This window comes from Cydia splendana, chromosome 3, assembly GCF_910591565.1.
Source record: "Cydia splendana chromosome 3, ilCydSple1.2, whole genome shotgun sequence".
Taxonomy (NCBI): domain Eukaryota; kingdom Metazoa; phylum Arthropoda; class Insecta; order Lepidoptera; family Tortricidae; genus Cydia; species Cydia splendana.
The window spans coordinates 8,945,262-8,966,396 of NC_085962.1; the positions used below are offsets into that span (position 1 = coordinate 8,945,262).

The 21,135-nt window shown below is 38.3% G+C and overlaps 1 protein-coding gene and 1 long non-coding RNA gene across 3 annotated transcripts in view; one reads left to right on the forward strand and one right to left on the reverse strand.

Annotated features, from left to right (window-relative positions):
- The window catches only part of LOC134806523 (uncharacterized), a 496,946-nt gene that overhangs the window by 404,047 nt on the left and 71,764 nt on the right, over window positions 1-21,135 (forward strand). The gene's annotated exons all lie outside the window — the stretch shown is intronic.
- Window positions 6,011-9,730, reverse strand: LOC134806483 (protein bric-a-brac 2). 2 transcript variants are annotated; one of them, XM_063779754.1, is made up of 2 exons: window positions 9,397-9,730; window positions 6,011-8,476 (listed from the first exon to the last, which is right to left on the reverse strand). In XM_063779754.1, the coding sequence occupies exon 2, from the start codon at window positions 8,457-8,459 to the stop codon at window positions 6,972-6,974; it is 1,488 nt and encodes a 495-aa protein (XP_063635824.1). In that variant the 5' UTR covers window positions 8,460-8,476; window positions 9,397-9,730; the 3' UTR covers window positions 6,011-6,971. The 2 variants fall into 2 exon arrangements, with proteins under 2 accessions (XP_063635824.1, XP_063635823.1); XM_063779753.1 differs by lacking the exon at window positions 9,397-9,730 and adding an exon at window positions 8,916-9,181.

The following is a 21,135-nucleotide window of genomic DNA, read 5'->3' on the forward strand; positions in this document are numbered from 1 at the left end:
ACGATACACCTAAAGCTGATAGACCTAATGAACGATGTACCTAAACTTGATTTACCTAATGGACGAAATACCTAAAACTCTTAAACCTATCGCATGAAATACCTAAACTTGATATACTTCCTGAACGAATTACCTAATTTCGATATGCCTAATGCACGGAATACCTAAAGTCTATATACCTAGTACAAAATTCATATCATTTTGCCGAATGATCAAGTGGCAACTCCACCCAATAAAGCGTATGATTTCCCAACCTTACAGTAGAAACTGTTTGTTTGGATAACAACTTAAAAATACACTTTTTGAAACGCTACTTTTTAGGTAAGTAGTAGAATGATTTCGTAAGTCTAATACAAAATTAGTTATCTTATCTTATCTTATCAAAAACTTAATTTTTGTAAGTTAACATCATGACGATGAATAAAAGTCGGTTTTGGCACTGTTTGGTCGTAGTTAACCTAACACGCTCCTCCTCGCTTTGCTCGTCGTCGCACCTATGTCGACTCTGGCAAATGACTAGACCTTATATTATAACAAAAAATAGTAAGCCAATTGAATGATTTGGCAAAAAAAAATATACCAAATGTTGTATGTCCTAATAATATTCTACTAAACAATAATTATATTTTTGATTTTAGGTACATATTTCGTTCATTAAGTGCATCGACTTCAGGTATTTCGTGCCTTAGGTGTATCAAATTCAGGTATTTTTTTCATGAGGTAGGTATGTTAACTTTAGGTAATGCGATCATTAGGTATACCGACTTTAGGTAATTCGTGCAGTAGGTATGTTAACTTTAGGCAATTCGATCGTTAGGTATACCGAGTGTAGGTATTTCGTGCATTAGGTATATCAACATTAGGTGTTTCGTGTATTAGGTATATTAGCTTTAGGTATTTCGAGTATTAGGTGTTTCAACTTTAGGTAAATCGAGCATAGGTGTTATGAGCTTAGGTTAATTGATCATTAGATATTTAAAAAAATAGGTGAAACGAGCATAGGTGATTCAACATTAGGTAAATCGAATTTCGGTATTCTGATATGTAACCTTCGAAAAAAAATTGTTAAAAATAGTTTTTGAAAAGATCGTGCATCAGAAAGTAACTACGTAGGTAGCATAAGAACCAGCTGTCTTTATTCTATATTTAAAATATCAGAAATTGGCTTAGTTTTGTAATTATACGTTCCACCATTTATCACATAAAAATTTGACTAAGTTGGAAAGTCCGTCTATTATGTACAAGGCAAGTCCGTCATATTTTGTTAAACCAGAGATTACCAACTGTTTTTGCGACTTTAATATTATAATGATTTGATAAGGTATCAACAAATCCTCCTGACTTTGCGCATGATGTTACTTTATTATCTCATAATTTTGATCTCAGTAAATTAAAAGAAACAATTAAAATTCATTTTATAATTACTATTGATCTTTTATTCCAGAAATAAAAATAAAAAAATACTTACGTGTAATTATTTTCCAAAAAAGGTTTACCACCCCATTTTCGTAGTATATGACTTGCCTTTGTTTTAGAAAAATGGTGTTTATTTCGAATCTAAACCCTATATTAACAAGTTGAAAGTACACTTTTCATTGTCTTGATTCGTTCTTTTTAGGAATTCGACTACGAACTTATACGCACCCATAGATTGGCTGATATCATAACTAGATGGACTTCCCTTAAACTGCATGGGAAGTCCGTCTACTCGCCGAATTTTAAAAAATACAATTGTTTTTGCTTAATTTGTGTTTGAATAAATGATCTGTCACTAAAGCTAAACTATTAATTATTATTTTATTAAATTCTTCATCGTATGCGACTACAAGCGGTAACGTAGGTGAATAATTAACGGAACTAGATCACTTCAAAGTGAAAAAAAAATGAAGTATGCCAGTCTTACCCACAGTGACCTTACCTACTTACTAGTTAACTCCATAGATTCCGCACCCCAAGATCCTGCAGGCTCCACCGCAACTAGTATGAAGTCATACATTGGTTCCAAGGCAGAGCTAATACTTCTGCTGAGCGGCATACTCCGCAGCCGAACCAGCAGCACGGATGCCCTGATGGTGTGATTCAGATCGGGGACGGGGTGGGGACACGTTGCGTCCCGCAAGAGGCACCGACACTTCTACCAAAGGAACCAATGTAATGGCTCCTCTACACGACGGGCCAACGCCGGCCACTCCAAGGGACGCATTTATGCGTTAGAGGGAGCAAGTGATATTGCTATCTCATTCTACCGCATGGCTGCGTCCCTTGGAGTGGCCGGCGTTGGCCCATCGTGTAGAGGAGCCAATAAGACTACCGTCAAGTGGGATAACTGGGGACAGGACGGATAACAATAGATACTTAATGGAAATATTCTCCAATTATAGGTATGAACGTCGCTCACAGCAGTGTACTTTTTACAATCTTTGAATTAGGATTTACAGTCAGGGTAATTTTTCAACTAGCTAGATTAGCCGTTCATAGTAAAATAAAATTGTCTAAAGTTATTACTCCTCTCTGTCCCCCGTTAGACCACTTGACGGTACCTATCTGGGGGCCGATTTTTGAATTTCGATCGCTCGATTTCGTCACTCGAAAATCGGTGGAAAACGGCGAAATGCTAATTTTTGAAATACGAGCTATCGAAATTTGGAATCTAGTGGTATTGACCACTCGATTTCAATTCTATTAGTAGAATTTAAACGCCTAGTAGTGGAGATATCATTTAACGAAATACACGAAATCGAGTGATCGGATTTCAAAAATCGGCGCCCTGGTCATCCGAACGGCATAATCCCGGAGGCTCCAGAACACAGGGTATATGGCCGAGATCAAAGCCCCACGAACCAACCATATCATTCCTTAGTTAGTCCTTAAATAATACTAGTGGCTCTGTGAGCTGTAGACCTCGCGAGCAGAGCTTGAAATAACATGGTGCTAAGAGCTTTAAATACACCGTGTTTTTTTTGATTTCCGTTAATTTCAAGGGTGCATTCCTGAGCTTAAATCAAGTAACTTTCTCAAAGACACCGATGTTCTAATTAAGTCCATTTCGGAGATAATCCATAATTTATTTTTTTACTATAAGGCCTCTACAAGCGTGTACACTTGCCTTAGGGCCGGCTTACATATTGATTAGTGTTTAGAATGAGTTCATACATTTGCTACTAAACTTAAGTACAATCTCGGTCGATTGATGTACGAAATGACATTGATATGTCACAGATTTCAATTGTTTGGTTGAGTTAAATGTAATGCCCGTGTTACAACAACGCTATATGCTACATTTAATTACTTTTTAAACAAAAAAAAAACAAAAAAGAAAACAAAAAGAATTTTTTTTTTTGAAAATTAACTATGCCATTTAGTTCTTATAAACGTACTTAACTATACCCCGAAGTTAACGGAATTCAATAAAAACACGGTGTATAGTAAATTAAAGAAAAACAATACGAAATTTATGTGTAAAAAAATACAAAAAGTTATAATATCCCAGCATACAATTACTGGGGATCGAACCCAGACCCTCTGTGCAAACAGAAAAAGCGAACGTTTACAAACTGAGCCAAATAGTTCTTAGATGGGTTGACGAAATTTAGCTACTCCTTCTCAAATTAAAATTAGTTAAAATTAAATATCTAAATACCGCCTAAACCAGCGATAATTTTTTTCTGCATTTTTTGCTATTAACTCTGTAAACATGTTTCAAAAAGAAAATAGTCTTATGATATCGATACGACTATTTGTTTAGGCGCCAGGTATCACGACTCCGCCATTTTTTAAAATTTCCAAAAACCGGATTGACAAAAAAATTTTATTTAGTCATAAAATTCGGTCACAAAATTTCACGAGAATCGGTTAAGAATTGCGACCTGTAGAGGAGAACATCCGGACATACGAAAGCAAAATGCCCGAGTCAAAACGTAGACCTTCGCTTCGCTTCGGTCAATTAAATAGTAAAATGCTTTTAGGTATTGCACTTTTTTGTACATGACATTAGTCAGGCAAGTCCAACCGTACGTTTGGAAGTCATAAATCAGTAGGTGATAGATTTCATACGCAATATACGCATAAAGCTATAGGTAAATATTGAACTAAAAATTTCAAAAAACCCTACGCTTTATGCTTTTTTGGCATAATTTTATGCCAAAAATGCCTTACATCAGTTTGGAAAAGAGCTGACACTTTTCAAACTGCTGGATGGATTTCTATGAAACATAGCTAAAAACCACCACAACACTCGCTTTCACGTAAAAAAAACCGCATTGAAATCGGCCCATGCGTTAGAGAGCTACGAGGCCACAGACAGCCAGACATTGTGCATTGGCGTCAAACATAGAACACCCCTCTTTTTGCGTCGGGGGTTAAAAATTTAAGGGTAGTAAAAAGCACCACCTGCCGGCGTATTATGGATGGCTTTATCCATCTTTATCCACGTGATAAAATAGCTGTCACTTTTTAACACCGTGGGTTAGAAAGTGACGGACACCGTTTTATCACTCTGTCACGTAGACAAGAATGACCATCATATCCGTACTGCACCAATTTTGAGGCAGCGGGGAACGGGGTGATGTATAGAGGTTGTCCGTCTTGAATATTACTAGTCTCTGCGTTACATTGAACAGTTAGCTTAAGAGAAAATCAAACTAATAAACGATGTGTGCATTCCGTTTTTTTTATTTATGCACGAATTTTTAATTACACCCCACACTATTATATCGGGTTATTGCCGAAAAAATGCAATCCCCATTACCCCCATTCCCCACTTAATGTGGACTGTGGAGGGAAAAAAATGTTTTGATTATTTTACAATTTTATCAGCGTCATTAATATATCCAATTATCCATACCAAATTGCAGCATTGTAGTACCTACTAAATCCTATTGAGCTAAGCCGCGGACGGACAGACATAGGTACCTACATATTGAGCATATGGCGAAACTATACCTAAGGGTTTCTAGTTGACTACAGAACCATAAAAAGGATATTAACCTATGACCTTTAGGTAAGTATTTAAGTTGATTCAGAAATAAAATTGTTGATGACATATTAAACGTTTATTTTATATTTATAACATTATATTATTTGTAAATATAGAGTTCTTACTTAAATATGAAGGTACGAGAGAACAAACTCGATCTAATATACATAATGTAGATACATATTTAACTACATGTAAGGTACACCTACATACAAGATAATTTTTGCATTCACAACTAAAAATGTAGGTACCTATTTCTACATAACATCGTAACTAAACATTAATAATAAGGATAGTATAGGCACAAAAGTTGGTTTTTATACTATAATTCCTAAGTGAGTGAGAGGATAACATCTGATTCGAAATAACAAAATTATGAGGTATGCTATCCTGCTAACGTTAGGTATACAATATTTCATTCACCTGAGTTTAAAACAATGAAATTTTAGAAAATATTTGAGTCATATGTATGATATATTGTTCATGTCATTGCACTGGCAAACGTGCAATTGATTGACTCCACACTAGGTATAGGTGTAGAGTTTTAAACTCTAAGTTTTCGTGTTTGACGAAATCTAGTGCTCGGCCATGAAACTTATCTAATAGAGCACAAAGTGCACCTACTGGAATGTCCTAACATACTACAGAATACAACAAACAAAGGCACAACACCGTGAGACCTGGAGAAGGCTCGACACTCTACGTGATTCAACTTATAATTAGTTCGTATGCAACTATGCAATAATATTTAAGGTAGATAAGGTAGTACAAATCTATGGCATTTTCAAACTAGACTAAATTAACAAATCAGTCTTCCAATTAAAATAAGTAAAGTGTAATAATTAACTTAATTATATGACAAATTAACATATAATATTTAGATTTTTTTAAAGAAATAACGTATAATTGTTTCTGTAACTCTGATAAGATTTTTCATGAAACGGAACGCTACGCTAGGCAGATATTTATTGTAATGTACGAAATTGCAGAAAATATTTGTAATAGTATAGGTAAGTACGAGTAGGTACTGTACTGTTCTATATATAGCAAATTGCAATACCTAACAGTTAGGTAGATTAGGGAAATGTTATTAAAAATACGACATTGAGCATTCTTATAAGTAAATCGACTTCTTAGAACTAGAAGAACGACCGTGCTAGTGCAGAAAAATATTACTAATGATTTATATAGTGAGCACACACTTCTATGTATCAACAATGAACATTTATGGCAAATCGACAAACAGTATAATAATTAATCTACCCGTAACATAGGACTTTATGTATTTTAATAGTAAATATATTACGTAGGTATAGGTACGTCGCTTTTCGCAGTGACAAGCGTCACACACCGAGCCGCAAAAATCGCGAGACGCGATCGGCTCGTTCTTATGGTCTCCTGGTAGGTGGCGAGACGAGTTGAGCTCGCGAAGACCGCGGCGCGGTGGACTAGAGCTAAGTGTAGCGAGCGTGAGGTAGTGGTGGCGTTTCAGTCTATAAACATCACAGTCGCGGACAACAAAATTGCACAATAACTCGTCTAGGCGGGGCAGACCCGCCCGAAGCGCAGCGGCAGGGCCGTCGCACTGCCTCCCTGCCCTGCGACCCTACACGGTTACCAATCCAACTAAGAACAACCATTACTAATTTATATTTAAAGCTAGCCTAGTTCGTTATTGATTAACAAAGACGTAAATGTTATAAAACATAAAAAACGAAAGAAGAAATAAACAAAAAATCACAAAAAGATACGCCTACCGACCAACGGAAATTTGATTTCGCTATCGGGATATGGCAAAGGAAATAAATAGAGAAGAAGAGAGGTAGAATGAAATTGGCCGCGGGGCCCATTGCAATCGCCCGGCCGGAGCTCCCGGTCAGCGTGGCATGCGCGCGCGGCGCGTCCTACCAGTAGCCTACCAAATAAGTGCCTTAATTTATAATCTTGTACGCCTAAAGTCAGTCTTTTTTCCATGTTACCGCGTCCCATTTGACTCTCAATCTCGATCACTGCTGCAATCTAGTGCAAAGTTTCGAGGCGGCACAATGACACCAGATGGTGGGTCAGGATCGCGTCGGCGAGAAACTGAAAGATCCTCCACGTGGTCGTCATCAGGGAGCGGCGATCGCGGTGAGAGCGGTTCGGCCTTTGGAGGTGTACGCGGAGCTAAGGCGGCGTGCGCAGCGGCAGCTAGAGCCATTGCGTGAAGTGCCTCGCGTCCGCCATCTCTGGTCGCTCCTTCTAATGCTTGTTGCAAGAAAGACGGGTCAATTAATGGTGTAGCGGGGGACCCCTCTTCAACACCACCAGTACCGCTTAAACCATATGGAAACGCGGCGCCATTTGATTCCCGCTTAACGCCGCGGCTCATAGGTCTACTTGTAGTTATGCCGAGTTTTTTCACTTTATCGTACAACGTACGTGAAGGCACGCCATATTTTCGTGACGCTTGTAGAGCACTCATTCCATTTCTGACACATTCTATTGCGGACATAATGTCAGATCTAGTATATTGTTTGTATCGTTTCCATTCTGGTTTCTGTTGCGGGGGGACGTACGGCGCTAAGCCGGCCCGAACATCTTGTTGAAAATTAGGAGGTGGGGGAGAAGGATGGAATGAGCGTGGGTGTTCCTCTTCAAAGGAACGCTCGGTGTAAGGGGAGTGAGCGTCTTCTGAACGATCTGATCTATTGAAATGTGGAGATGAGGCACGAGAAGATAGTCGGCGAGGTCGGTAGTCGAAGGGGCGTTGAGGACTAGCAGCACGTTCAGAATCATGAGCGGAACCGTTAGAATGGAGACGAGGAGGCGCGTGTTGATTTACCGGATGACAAACAAGAGATACAGGTTGCGAGGAGTCAGGCGGTGTGGCCTGAGCGAGAACGTTCCTTAGAATGGGGGTGTCACGGGTGGCCATTATACTGGAGAGTTTCTTGCGCTTGAGGGGGTTCATGTCCGCAGAGTCATACGCGGCAGAAAGGACGGGCGGTGTAGGTGGTGGCGGCCAGCGCGTGGGCGGCGCGGGCGCCGGCGGGGACACGCTGGAGGGCGCGGCGGGCACCACGCGCGGCGGTGACGCGGCGGGGGTGCGCTCGCCAGGCCGCCGGCGTAGCTCCGTCATATCGAACAGACCTTTAACCTCGAGCTGCTCCGCGACTTTCATGATGCGTGGGATGTGCGCCTGCGTCACATTCACTTCTCCCGTGTACATGTACTCCAGGAGCGCACGCATTTCGAAGTCTTTCACCCCCGGGAAGAGGATGCTGCAGTGATCCATCGGCACATCAGCTAGGATCGACTGAAAATAAGGCGAATTGGCCGCCAGGACCACCCGATGCGCCTTGAAGGTCACCTGGTCGTCGACAACCAGTGTGCAGTCCACATAGGTCTCTACTTTGATCAAGGCCTCGAGGATTTCCACGAGGTTTGTTTTGTGGTGGTTCCATTTCAGACAGAAAGTCTGCTGTCCTTCGCTGCTACCCATTTTTCGGAATTGTGATTCTGTTGACAAAACGAAAAACTTATTTAAATCATGCATACATAGCTTAATAAAATTATAAATACTTTAAACTGCATCAATGTTTACCGGGTACCTAAAGGTAAAATTTAAAAAAGGGTTAACTTGCAGGTATTTAGTATATTTTAATGATATTCCTACCTAATGTTTATTTATACAAATTTCAATAGATTCTCATCCTTAGTTATATTTTATTAGACCATTGATTTAAGGGTTATTTACAAGTAATTTAAAAGAACCTACTAAATAATAGGTTAGAGATAGGTTGATAGATTTACAAGTAATAAACATATCTACTTCACGCTTATAAGTTGGTATATCTAACTAAAAGCGTAAAATAAATTCGCAGGTATTAAGTATATAAAATTACCTACTCACTTAACTTAAATTTTAACTCCAACAAATACTTAAATTACAACTAACCTGGCATAAACCCATCAAATGTAGAGCCGGGATACATGTTGGCTGCGTTATTGCGGCGTACACACAAAACAACACACACGGTATGTGAGCTGCGACTCCGCGAGTATGCAGTCCGGTCGCGGGCCCAGCGCTGAGTGACGTGCGGCCGGTGCGGTGCTGATGCCCAACTGCACCGCCCTTCCCTATTTACATACGTCCAAAGCCCTTCATATGCCAAATTGACTTTTTACCTTTTATTCGGCAAGTAACGTAGGGGACCGCTGAAAACCGGTGTAGCTCCTTCCTGTCATGCTCAACAATTCGCACCTAACAATAACCTGGCTCGTATCCGTAGAAAATTAAGGCTTAAATTCCTTTAAACCTTTTGAAAAGGCACCGATACTTACCTTAGACTTTAAAGTAATTCAGCAAACTGCAAAGATCTACAAAGTCTACGAAAGCGTAGCACCTCTACGATTAAAAATACTGAAAAACAACTCACCCTCGTTAATAATCCGATATTACAGGCCAATTGCGATTGTTACTGTCGGAAAACTCATGGGAAACAGCACCGGCACTTCAAAAGTTTAAAACACTTCGGGGGTTGTTTTCGCGCGAGGAACGCCCTGTGTGGGGGCGGTGTGCTCTTGCGAGCGTCTGGTAGAGACTGTTGGGCCGAGTGCAGCCGCGCGGGCCGCGGGCCTCCGCCCCGGCCCCCGCGGCTCCTGCGTGCGCTTTTTACGCACGGAGCCCGGAGTGCAGTGCAATTGCGTGCGACGGTGCGGGGCGGCGGTGCGGCGCGACCGACGAATTGCAGCGCGCTGAGGAGGGCGCGCGCGCGAGTGTGCGTGAGTGCGCGAGCGCATATTACTAGCCTCCGCGGTTGTGTGCGCGCCGCGATGCGCGCCGTCGTCGAGACGATAGAATATGCCGATAAAAAATCGTTGCCTCGCCTAGCCTTTGTATGCTAACGCTAAGCTTTGCATCGAGCCGTTGGAGGGAATTTAGTTCGTTTCGTTAATTATCATAGAAATCTAATTAGAATGCCATCTGCATTTTGATATTAGATAAAAAACACAATGCAATTTATTACAAATTATTTGGAAGTAGATAGTCCAAGATAAGTCTGCAACGATTTTGATAGCACACGCAGTGCAATCTATAGGTACCGTAAGTTTGACGTTTAAAACAAGACTTGCACTGCAATCACTGCATGTGTTATCAAAATCGTTGCAGACTTATCTTAGTCTAACTCTAGGTAGGTATGAAAAAAAATCGCATACCTAAACTTTAACCATAAAGGAGCAATGATCATAAATAGAAGAAAATACAAGTCCGTAAATGAAATTAAACTCCTGTTTCGACAAAGCAGACGCTAAATACCTTTGTGCCCGCACATTATTACGCCGCTTCATAGATCGCCCCAAAATCCCCAAAAGTGCGTGAACAACGCCGCCAAACGGGGTCATTGACACATGCCTACGGAGGGAACGCCAAAATAGCGCGAAATGCACTCAAAAATAGAACACGGTGTGTGCAATATTTTTTGTCAGTTGAAGCTTCCGTTGAATGCCACGAATTTGGTTTCTATTATCCACCCAAACTAACCATCGATTTTAAGGAGCTCGGTTTAATGTTACTTTCGGTTAACAGCGTTAATGCTACTATTACTAAATCTAGAAATTACCTACCATTTTTAATTATTTTTAATATGTGTATCTACGTTGGGACTGTCGTCCAATTTAATGCCTATGACGGTCAGCTTCAAAAGTTAGAGTTAGACCAAGAAAAGTCTGCAGCGATTTTGATAACCCACGCAGTGCAAGTTTTATTTATACGTCATAATTTCTATAATTTTGACGTTTAAAATAACACTTCCACTGCGTAGGCTATCAAGATCATTGCAGACTTTTTTTGGTCTAACTCTAGAACTTATTAGTTACATATCCGATTCCTTTGTTATGCCGAAAAACTCAAACTATTTTTAATCGACCGATCGATTGCTGAATGGATTTTGATACTAGCTTAATTGTATACATTTGCTCAATATCGAATTGTAAGACGTCAATCTTCATTAGGACAATGACTATTATAGTTGGTATACGGGACATGCGGTTTGTCATTGAATTGATGGAAATAAAGGGGTAATCTTTCTAATCGATTGATCGCATCCTATTTGATAGAAACTAAAATAGACTGGGTAGAATTATAACAACAAATGTTATGTATTTAGATACCTAATGTTTAGTAATAATATTATCGAATACCTAGGCAAATTCTTACATTCAACATTCAAGTTCTATTTAGTGCATCCATGACTACATTACCTATAGGTTTTTCAAAATAATTATTTACGTAGGTATGTACCTAATTCAGCCAGCAAAAAGGCGTCCTCGAACGCCTTAGCGCTGTCTAGGAACCAACTGCGCAACTTGGTAAGGGTGCTTACTGGGCATTGCGGCCTAAATAAGCACATGCACACTATGGGGAAACGTGACATGGGGCGGTGCAGACTCTGTATGGAGGCAGAGGAGACGCCCTTGCACATCCTCACAGAGTGCCCTTGCCTAATGCGTACTCGTGACCTAATCCTGGGCGGACACATTTTGCGCCCGGAGGAGGCAAAGTCTCTCGAGACCAAAAGGATCCTGCAGCTGTTTGAAGTTGCAGGTTTGGATCGAGAGTTGTAGTAAGTAGGTGGCGATCACAATAGATCAGGAATGGTCGCAGTGAAACATAGGCTTTGGAGCCTTATATAGTCCCTAAAAAGAAGAAGAAGAAGAATGTACCTAATTATTAAAGTGACATATAATCGCAACACAACGTACTAATAGGCAAATGATTGATAAAGGAACACAGCGAAAATACCTTTATGTAACGACTCAATCTTATCACATCGCTGTAATAAATAGATTAATTAAAGTAAACATCGAAATAAGCAATTTTCGCATTAGGTAACTCATTCATTAAAAATGTCCGGTATGCATTTCAGAAATTTTCTCACGAAAGTGTGCTTCAATTGTTTGGAATGAAAAACAATGGCAGCAAATGTCGGGCCAGCTCTCGTCACCTCAACGAGTTGGAGGGCTCTTAACTCTAGTGGCTTGGGGATTTGCATATCGATGACGACTAATATATTTGTTTATTACAAAAGCTCCACTTTTCATTTTACAACTACCTATATGCAGTTATGGGAATAATCATGAGTATGAACATTGAAATGACTTTAGATGTCATGTATTGATACAAATATTTATTTAATAAAGTAGTAGTTAGTAGGTAGGTGTAGGCAAAGTAGGTAAGTATTATTATTATTAAAAATAATTGCATGTTTGCACAAGAAACTGTAAAAATTACATAATACTATCTTATTTTATCTGTATTTAATTACGACGCTTGCAATTAATTTGCAATTGATAAATACAAAAGATGATTGAGTAGCTGTTTAGAATATTTTGACGAGGTTAACGGCCAACCACACAACCGTTAATTGATGAGAATTTTATACGAAATGCAAATTAAACTGTCTATGTTAACTTACGGATACCTACGCCTTTGTTCAAACGAAATTATGTTTAATTTGTAAAAAAAACAACAAAATTTCGCACACAACTATCAGTTGCTACGATCATGAGTTATCAGATGCAATTAACGAACAATGACGCTAAGTGACGAATAAAAGAGCATTATGCTAATACCAGCATAGTAGTGCATCGCGACCTATCCCACGGCGCGCGGCAAAAACTGCAACCGGGGGGTTAAAGAAAACTAATAAAAAAGCAATAATGCGATCCCGCATGGTGGCTCGTTGAGCTGAAATTGACGCGACTGATGAACCAAAAATAAGGGATATAACCACTGTCGATAAACGTTATTGCACGCGGGTTAATAGATTCTCGAGAGCGCGCACAATGAGGTATTCAAGAGGATCGCTCATGGGAGTTGTTCAAAATTCCTAGGACACCCAGCGATGGTACACAGCTAGACCCACCTTACTTATTTGCTCTATAGAGCAATCCTTTTTTTTATCTAGGTATTCTTAATCAGGAATACACCCAAATGAGTACCTAATAAGCACCAAAATGAGCTAGTAACTAAGAAGGTACATTAAACTACATTTTGCCAATTTTACCCTAAATAGTCATAAAGTTAACACAATAAAAAGCCTATGTAAACACATACTGACATTACTGGTAATGTTAAGGTTGTCTGAGGTGGAATGGTAATTAAACATACATATTAATGGCAAATATTACAATGCATTTTGCATAATGAGCGTAGGGTTGGTATAAAGAGATAATCGTAATTTCACGGGGCACGGAGACCATTATTTGTCACCAGCATCCGCCACGCGCTACCCGAATTTATTATTTTATTTAGTACCCTTACCCTCTTATCTCTAATATTAACTGCGAGACAATTAAATAATAGACGTACTTTGCACTCGGCTGCGTCATTTAGTTGTCAGTGTTTTCCCGGTGGCTTATTTATTTATTTTGCCAAATTGACATTTGTGGTTCTTTACGGACAGATTCATTGTTTTATTGTAATATTAGTTAAAGTATGTGCGGAAAAAAAGTCGTAGAATGTATGGGCTTTCTTACATTCCACGACTCTTCTGTTTCCGCACAGACTCTAGTTTAATAAATTCATATAAATATGTAATATTAGTTGTCTTATGTAATATTAGTTAGCTGAGTCCGTTCCAACGTTTAGCAGTCACTCAACGGAGGGGAGGTTTTTTTAAAACTAAATGTGTAAACCGAACACTACATTACTCTACTCTTTATAATTTAAGATAAACACTTCTCAGAATCCTAATTTGCATTGATATGTCATATAAGGAATGAGCACCCTAAAAAGCAAGTATATAATAATAATTATCCACATCGGGCAGTCCACGCCCTGCGAGCGGCCCGGAAGGCGCTCATTGTAGCGAAACTCCCCGGGCCAGGAAACAATGCCTATACACTTTCCTCCCATTGTTTAGCCGCCCCGGAGGACTTTATAGCGACATCATAGATTGTAAATTGCGAGATTTGACGATCATGTGGACTCTACATTGTAGACGAGCCACTAGATAGTCTGCTAATCGTAGACACTCGTAAGTAGGTACTCCCTGTTATGTATACATAGGTAATACCTAAGCATACTAACTAAATCTCGTACGCTCAGTTCAAACCAGTGATTGGTAAAGTTTTTTTTTATGACATCCCGGGAATATGAAGTAAGGAATACTCTTAAAAGTATTACGACGTTGATATCCAGTTATTTGCAGTGCTAGAATGGGCCACCTGTTGTAATAAAAAAATATACTGGTTAATCTAGTACCTATAAGACAATGTGAGTTTTTAGATTAAATGTAGGCATAGTGGCAAATGTGGCTCTCATGAACTTAATTATGTTAATATGTAGTTAACAAAGTTGCCGATCCAAAAACGATAATAATTCATTCCAAAATAATACAACGGTCAAAATTTCAAAGAGATACTACGACTACTATGAAATGGGTCAGGAGGGTGATGAAAAAATGCAATAAATTTTAGAAATGGGCGGTTCTGCTAAGTATCGTTGTCAAAATATCGGCCAGAAGCACCTGCCCGCCAGACAGGCCGGCGCGCGTAATGAACTTCTGCTACGTATAATGTCAACATTTACGCACCGCCTCGTTTCACCTCACACGTAATAGCTACAGCTAGAGCTTGTTCAACAAAAAATATGTCAAGAGCTGATCGTGACATTATTAAATTGTTTGTCTTTTAAAAACCCACAACAACAGCCTTTGATTCAGCTTGAACTTTGTAAGTTATTTAAGAAAAAACAAATAATTCGTAAAAAGTGTAACCAGTGCGTTGGCTTGACGGAATCTTAATCTTATAATAAAGTATATCTTAAGATAATTTGCTTCCCTACTCGCGGCCATGTTGGCTTCGCCCGAATCTCGAGAAAATAAAACAACCGCGAGCTCTCTACTTTTTTACTTTTTTTATACAGGATCATTTTTCTTACCGGCCAGGGGCTCAGCGGTAGTTTGTTTTTTAAATTTAAGCCTTGAGTTGTTCGTGATAAGGCTGTTTTGTGGAGTTGGAGGCTGTGGCGGAGTGGACGTCCTTGGGCGGACTCGATCTGCTACCCGCGAGAGATCGTCCATCGCGCATCGCCGCATGCTGGTCGTTGCACCGACGCGATACTTTTAAAACGCATTGGAAAGTTAGAAATGTATTCGTTGATGAGTAATTTGGTTTCATAAATTTTGGATACTGCTCAATGACATTTAAGTAACTAAGCCTATCTTAGCTATGCAAGGTTTTTCAGAAGGATGGTGTGGTGTCGAAATACCTACTAAGTCAGCTGTTTTGATAAATTACGAAAATATCGTTTTAAAAGTCACACCCATCACTAATGCTTTACTTACGTTTAATTTACGAGACGAGACTCATTCTTCATTCTTTGCTGCGTAATTTTAAGTGTCTTGCGTTTGTTCTACATTTAAAGGATTTCTAAAAGCTATTGTTGCATAATTAAATTTAACTTAATTTTATATATAGCGTAGTTTTAAAAACAGTACATATTCGAATTGCAAATATAGGTTTACATTACAAGTTTGCGTTATGGTCAAAGTTATTAAGAATTTCTATCATGATCGTCACAATATAAATCGTCCAAATAATACAAATAATAAAAGAATCAATCACAATTAGTTTAATACAAAGCAAGCAATTAAATCAATTTTATTAACTCCATTTATGTATGTATCATGGACAGGTGTAGTTTGTTGCATATATTTAAAAAAAAATTGTCTCTTGAAGTTTCGATTGGAATATATAAGCGCAAATGGCTTTTGACTCTAGTTTTTTTCGATTTTTAAATATCAATATCATGACCTTTATTTTATTTATGGGTTTATTATCGTAGAATAAATGGTATAATTCATGTTCTATCGTACCATTTGTGAACGAATTGCTGATGAAGGCCATAAAATACTTACTGATTTGTGAAGCCGATTGTGTTGTCCTTTATCATTAAACAATAATTACTTAGGTTAATTATAATTTACCATAATATTACGCACCCCTTCTCCCCTTATAGTATACTAGTATAACTAAGGGTATAGTATACCCTTAGTTATACTAGTCATAATTGACTACAAAACCTCATTTATATCGGTCAGCAAGCTACAAAGCTAGTGACTACAAGTATTTTAGCAAAATCAATAACAAAGAGGTACGTTGTATCCGGCGCGTGTATAATGGTGGTAGATGGACGCGATACCGTCCATTGAGGCGTAATTATAGGTATCAATGCTGGCAGGACAATATAGGTGAGACACCTGGATTACGAATAGAGGAATTTTAATTTGATATTGATGGTATCATTTGATATTTACCAGTCGCTTTTCGGCGAAGGAAAACATCGTGAGGAAACCGGACTAATCCTAATAAGGCCTAGTTTACCCTCTGGCTTGAGAGGACAGATGGCAGTCGCTTTCGTAAAAACCTAGGTACGTCAATTCTTGGGATTAGTTGCCAAGCGGACCCCAGGCTCCCATGAGCCGTGGCAAAATGCAGAACAACGCGAGAAAGATGAAGGTGATGATTGATCTTAGTCTATCTTTGTCACACTTGTTAAATACCTGTGCTTTGAGTGAGAATTTGGATTGTGCCTCCTGGTGGAGTGCGCTTCAAGAAAGCCAACAATAGTGATGAGGAGACGCGCATTAATCTTTGAACTTCTTAATTTAGATAATTCGAAATGTGTATTATTTAAATTAAATACCAAAATAGAAAACGATATCCTCATCATCATCATTAAAACAAAAAAAATGCATTATATAGTTATTTTTTATTCACAAAACGCTTGAATTACTGAACTCAGGTTTTGTTACACTTTTGGCTGACGACTACTCGTATTTTAATGTTAAAATAATGTTGGTATGGATATCTAATAGTATGAATCATGGTGGCGAAGGTCGGTCAGCATATGTCGATATAAACCCTACATGATTAGTTTTTACGGTTGTTTTATTTGCAACCACCCTTCAGCAACGTCGAGGGTTGTGGCCAAAATTGTATTTTTATTATAATTGCGCCTTTTTTTTATAGAGACCAGTCCGCAAGGGTAAATATTGTAGGGTTGTTTTGCCACAACTAGCCGGGGTAGGTATCATGTAATTAGTTTTGGTATTGAATAATACATTTTATTACGGCAGCGATTATGTTCATTGTAAGTTTTGAATTTGGACTAGAAATTCGACACAGGTTTCATTTTTATACCGGTATGGTTATTTTGCAAAATTCTCGTTATCAATGTGCAATATGAACCTGACAACTAGCTGGTAATAGAGAAAACTATTCTAAAATATAAGTAAGTAGGTACAATTAGCAGTACTAACCTAAGGGCTGCGCAAAATTACACGCTATAAATTATTTAAATCATTATCAATTTTTTAACTTTTGCTACTATCTGTAGGTACCGAATTTTAAGTAAGTTTATAATATCTATCTATTTCACAAAGTGGTATCTAAAATATAAATAGGTACCATTTTAGCAGCCCAAAAAGAAACAAATAGACAATAAATATCACTCATGCGTAAGACAAATACTGACAATTTTATTAGAAATACGATAGGCGAAAATAGAAAGTATTTTGTTTATTTTATAAGCAGGGTTCCGTTTAGCAAAAAATAAAAATAAACGGGAATCTATATATTTTTGGTTTGAAACTATTAGTTAAAAAATAAGTTTAACGGCGACATAGCCCTTGACCATGCCTACGATTCTACATTCTACATCGGGCGCAGCACGGTTCCATTTTTACCGCCTATCACTATGCGCGTCCCTTTCGCACTTACATACTTGTTAGAACGTGGTGGACATGGTGACAAGCGATAAAACGCGACCGTGCTACGCCGCTTGTCCCTGATTCCAATCTATCACCAAATGTATTTAACTATTTATTTTTGTGATGGAACATGTATTTTTTCCTGATTTATGTTTATTTATGTATAGGTACATTTAAGTATCGTATTGGCAGGGCAAGCCTTGAGGTAGGATTAATGATGAACATGTCAAAGACCAAGCTCATGACTAACAGCCGAAAAATAACAGTGGTAGTGGATGGAGAAGTACTTAATGTCATAAGTCCAAGAATACATTTACCTGGGTCAAATAGTCTCTTTCCAGGCACGACAGGACAAGGATGAAGGAGGTCGCAAGACGAACTGGAAGTGCCTGGAAGAGCTATTGGTCTATGAATGAGAAAATGAAGGGAGATTTCCCTATATCTTTAAAAAGAAGACTCATGGACATGTGCATTCTTCCCATCCTGACCTACGAAGCACAGACTTGGTCTTTGATAAAAGTTCAGAAATCCAACCTTAAGGTTTGTCAGCGCGCCATGGTGCTAGTATTCTCGGCGTGAAGTTGACCGATCGCATCAAAAACACTGTAGGTACTACGCTCTAAAATTCAAATAGCCGACGTAGCTGAAACAGCCGCCAAGCTGAAGTGGGACTGGGCTGGACACGTTTGCCGTATGCCGGATGACTTGTGGGCTAAAACGACAACCAATTGGGATACGTGGAAACAGAGGAGGGAGGCCTTTGCCCAGCAGTGGGACACTCTAGGCTCATATAAATATAAATAAATAAATTGTTCTATCTATTACGAAGATAAATCAGCATTTTAATATTCAGTGTTACCCACGTTTGCTTACAGCCACCATGACTTCTATTCCTAGGGTCAGTCTCATGAAAGCTTGTTGTTTGGATTACAAACGGAAGTCTTTTTTGACTGTCTTTATTAAAATGTGTTTGTCTTATTTTTATCATGCATGCTCTAATGCTCTTACATTTTTGCGTTTTATATTTAGTAAGTATTTCAGAATTTCCTCAGGATCTCTACAAAAGAGGGAAGGTCCCTGTCCCGCTGTCGATTTCGATTCGACCCGCTTCAAAAGGCTTACACTAAACCCTTTCTCATTTTTATATTTCGAACCGATAGCCCATGACTATTTTGTTGCCAATTGCGTGTTGATCCCAAACGCCCTGTAAATGCCTGTTTTATTTTCGTTTGTATTTTACGCTGGCCTGGTTTTCATTTTCATCTATTGTGCAAATATAAAGTATGTAACACAATCACACACCAGTCTACCATCAACACACAAGTTGAACAATAACACCCAAACTAAATTAATTTATTGGGTTGTTGTCTTGCTTACAACTAAGTATAGGTAGGTATACCAATTCTACGTAAAACCAGTTAAAGCGTGAACTTTATCGATTATTTTTAAAGCATTTCTGAAAAATAATTCAATTTGACAGTGGCATAAAAAGACGCCCACGTCGTGCTAATCAATAAATTAAACAAGTATTTCAAAACTGATAAAAAGACAAATACAAATGTGACAGTATTTGCCTAGAAATGAGGAGTGTTCTACGTGAAATATGAAACTAGCATATTGCACACAAAAAGTTATCGTGTCGTGGTATTTGGTATCGGCTGTGGCCTGTGGCAGCGGGTGTGATTGGATATTGCAAATTACTATTTGGTCGACCATTATCGCGTTGGCTTAGTTCCATGGAAGCGATAACATTATCTATAACCAGAATTCGCTGCAGTGCACGGTTGCTCTACGTTCTACCACGTACCTACAACATTTTTTTTAGTACGTACTCTGCCTATTATCTTTGTCTTGACCTCTGTATCGACCTAATGGCTTTGGGTCAGAGGTCCTTCATAAACCACCATGCTTTGTGCGTTAGAGTACATTACAATAGTTGCGCTGTGTTATGTGGGGCAACAGGTAAGTTGCATTGTCTGGTAAATGCAATGTAGATTAGCAATACTAAAAGAATTTGTTTCCGACAATGTCTAGACTACCAAGAACCTTTTTATCTTGTTTTTGACATGTGCGTATGTGCGTAACGCATATGAACGTTCGTTACTCAACAAAAGTCACGTATTGTGAAATCAAATATGTTAGGTACAAATTTTAATATTGTAATTCGGTTTGCGAAATTATCTGTTTTAAAGATACGTATTAAAATTTGTTAAATGTGTTACTTACGAGTATTAAAACTATATTTTACAAGACCGTCGTACTACCTAGTTCCTAAAATTATACCTAGATTAGTTAATAATTTGAATGAATCTGTTGGCTTTTTTAATATTGAGTATTTTTGATATTTCACGGATAGGTACACTGGCGTTCAAAAGTGCATGGAGATGTTTCAAGTCATATTAAGGCATTACGGTCGACATCTAGGTATCCATGTCCTTTTCAACGCCACTGTACCTGTAAAATTTCTACATTATAGAGGTGTTTATTTACTTAAAGAAACAAGCAACACTTGTTTTTTAAGCACTACGTGCTTCAAGCAATTAGTTAATTGAAATTACCTATTTCTTTACTTCTTTACATGTCTACATATGTAGGTATATTGCAACTGTGATAATCAATATTAAGCTGTTGCACATTAATTATCTTTTGCATGACACAGAACTATGTAGGTATGGTTACTAATGCAAATATTGCAAATTATTACTTATTTTGTATACTTACTTAAGTATCCAGATTTTACATTACTAAAAAGAAGATATAAAACCCCAGAACCGGGACATTTTAAAAAGAAAAAATGCTGCTCATCTAATGAAATCGAAGTAGATAGATAGAATACTCTTTACTGGCATACCTCAGTGAAAAATACAGCACCAGCAGGTATTTAAGGGGTTAGTATCATATGGTCAAAAACGCAGGTCGTCTAATACAGCGTCAACTCGCCTAAAAATCATTTGGACAAATTTGCAGATAGTCTAAAACGTAAGCGGTCCATGAAGCAACTCGTCACAACATGATTTCGTCTACTGTCGTATTATCAAATCGTCTTACATGCATACCTATGGTCTAAATAGCTGGTCGCCGACAAAGCAATTCGTCTAAAATGTATGTGGTCTAAATAGCATGTCGCCCAAGAAGCAACTCCTCTTAAATCAATCGAGTCGTCCTTAAATCGGGTAAAAATTATTTAAGTTAAGATTTTTGATTAATCTAACTTAATTTTAATGGAATAACTAAACTAAATGTTCATTGCTTATTAGTCGTAAATAATAGAACAAACTATACTTAAGCAATTATATTATTTTGTCTGTGGTTACGTAGCAAAACTAATGTGAAGTTTTGCCAAGCCTAATAGAGTCTGGCTAAAGTTCAACCAATAAAAGTCTGCAGCGATTTTGATAG

Bases quoted from the DNA above. Each gene is read 5' to 3' on its own strand.
- LOC134806483 (XM_063779753.1), bottom strand. From the start codon at position 8,952: ATGTATCCCGGCTCTACATTTGATGGGTTTATGCCAG. The intron at 8,477-8,915 runs GTTAGTTGTAAT...TTTTGTCAACAG, and splicing joins ATTTGATGGGTTTATGCCAG to AATCACAATTCCGAAAAATG.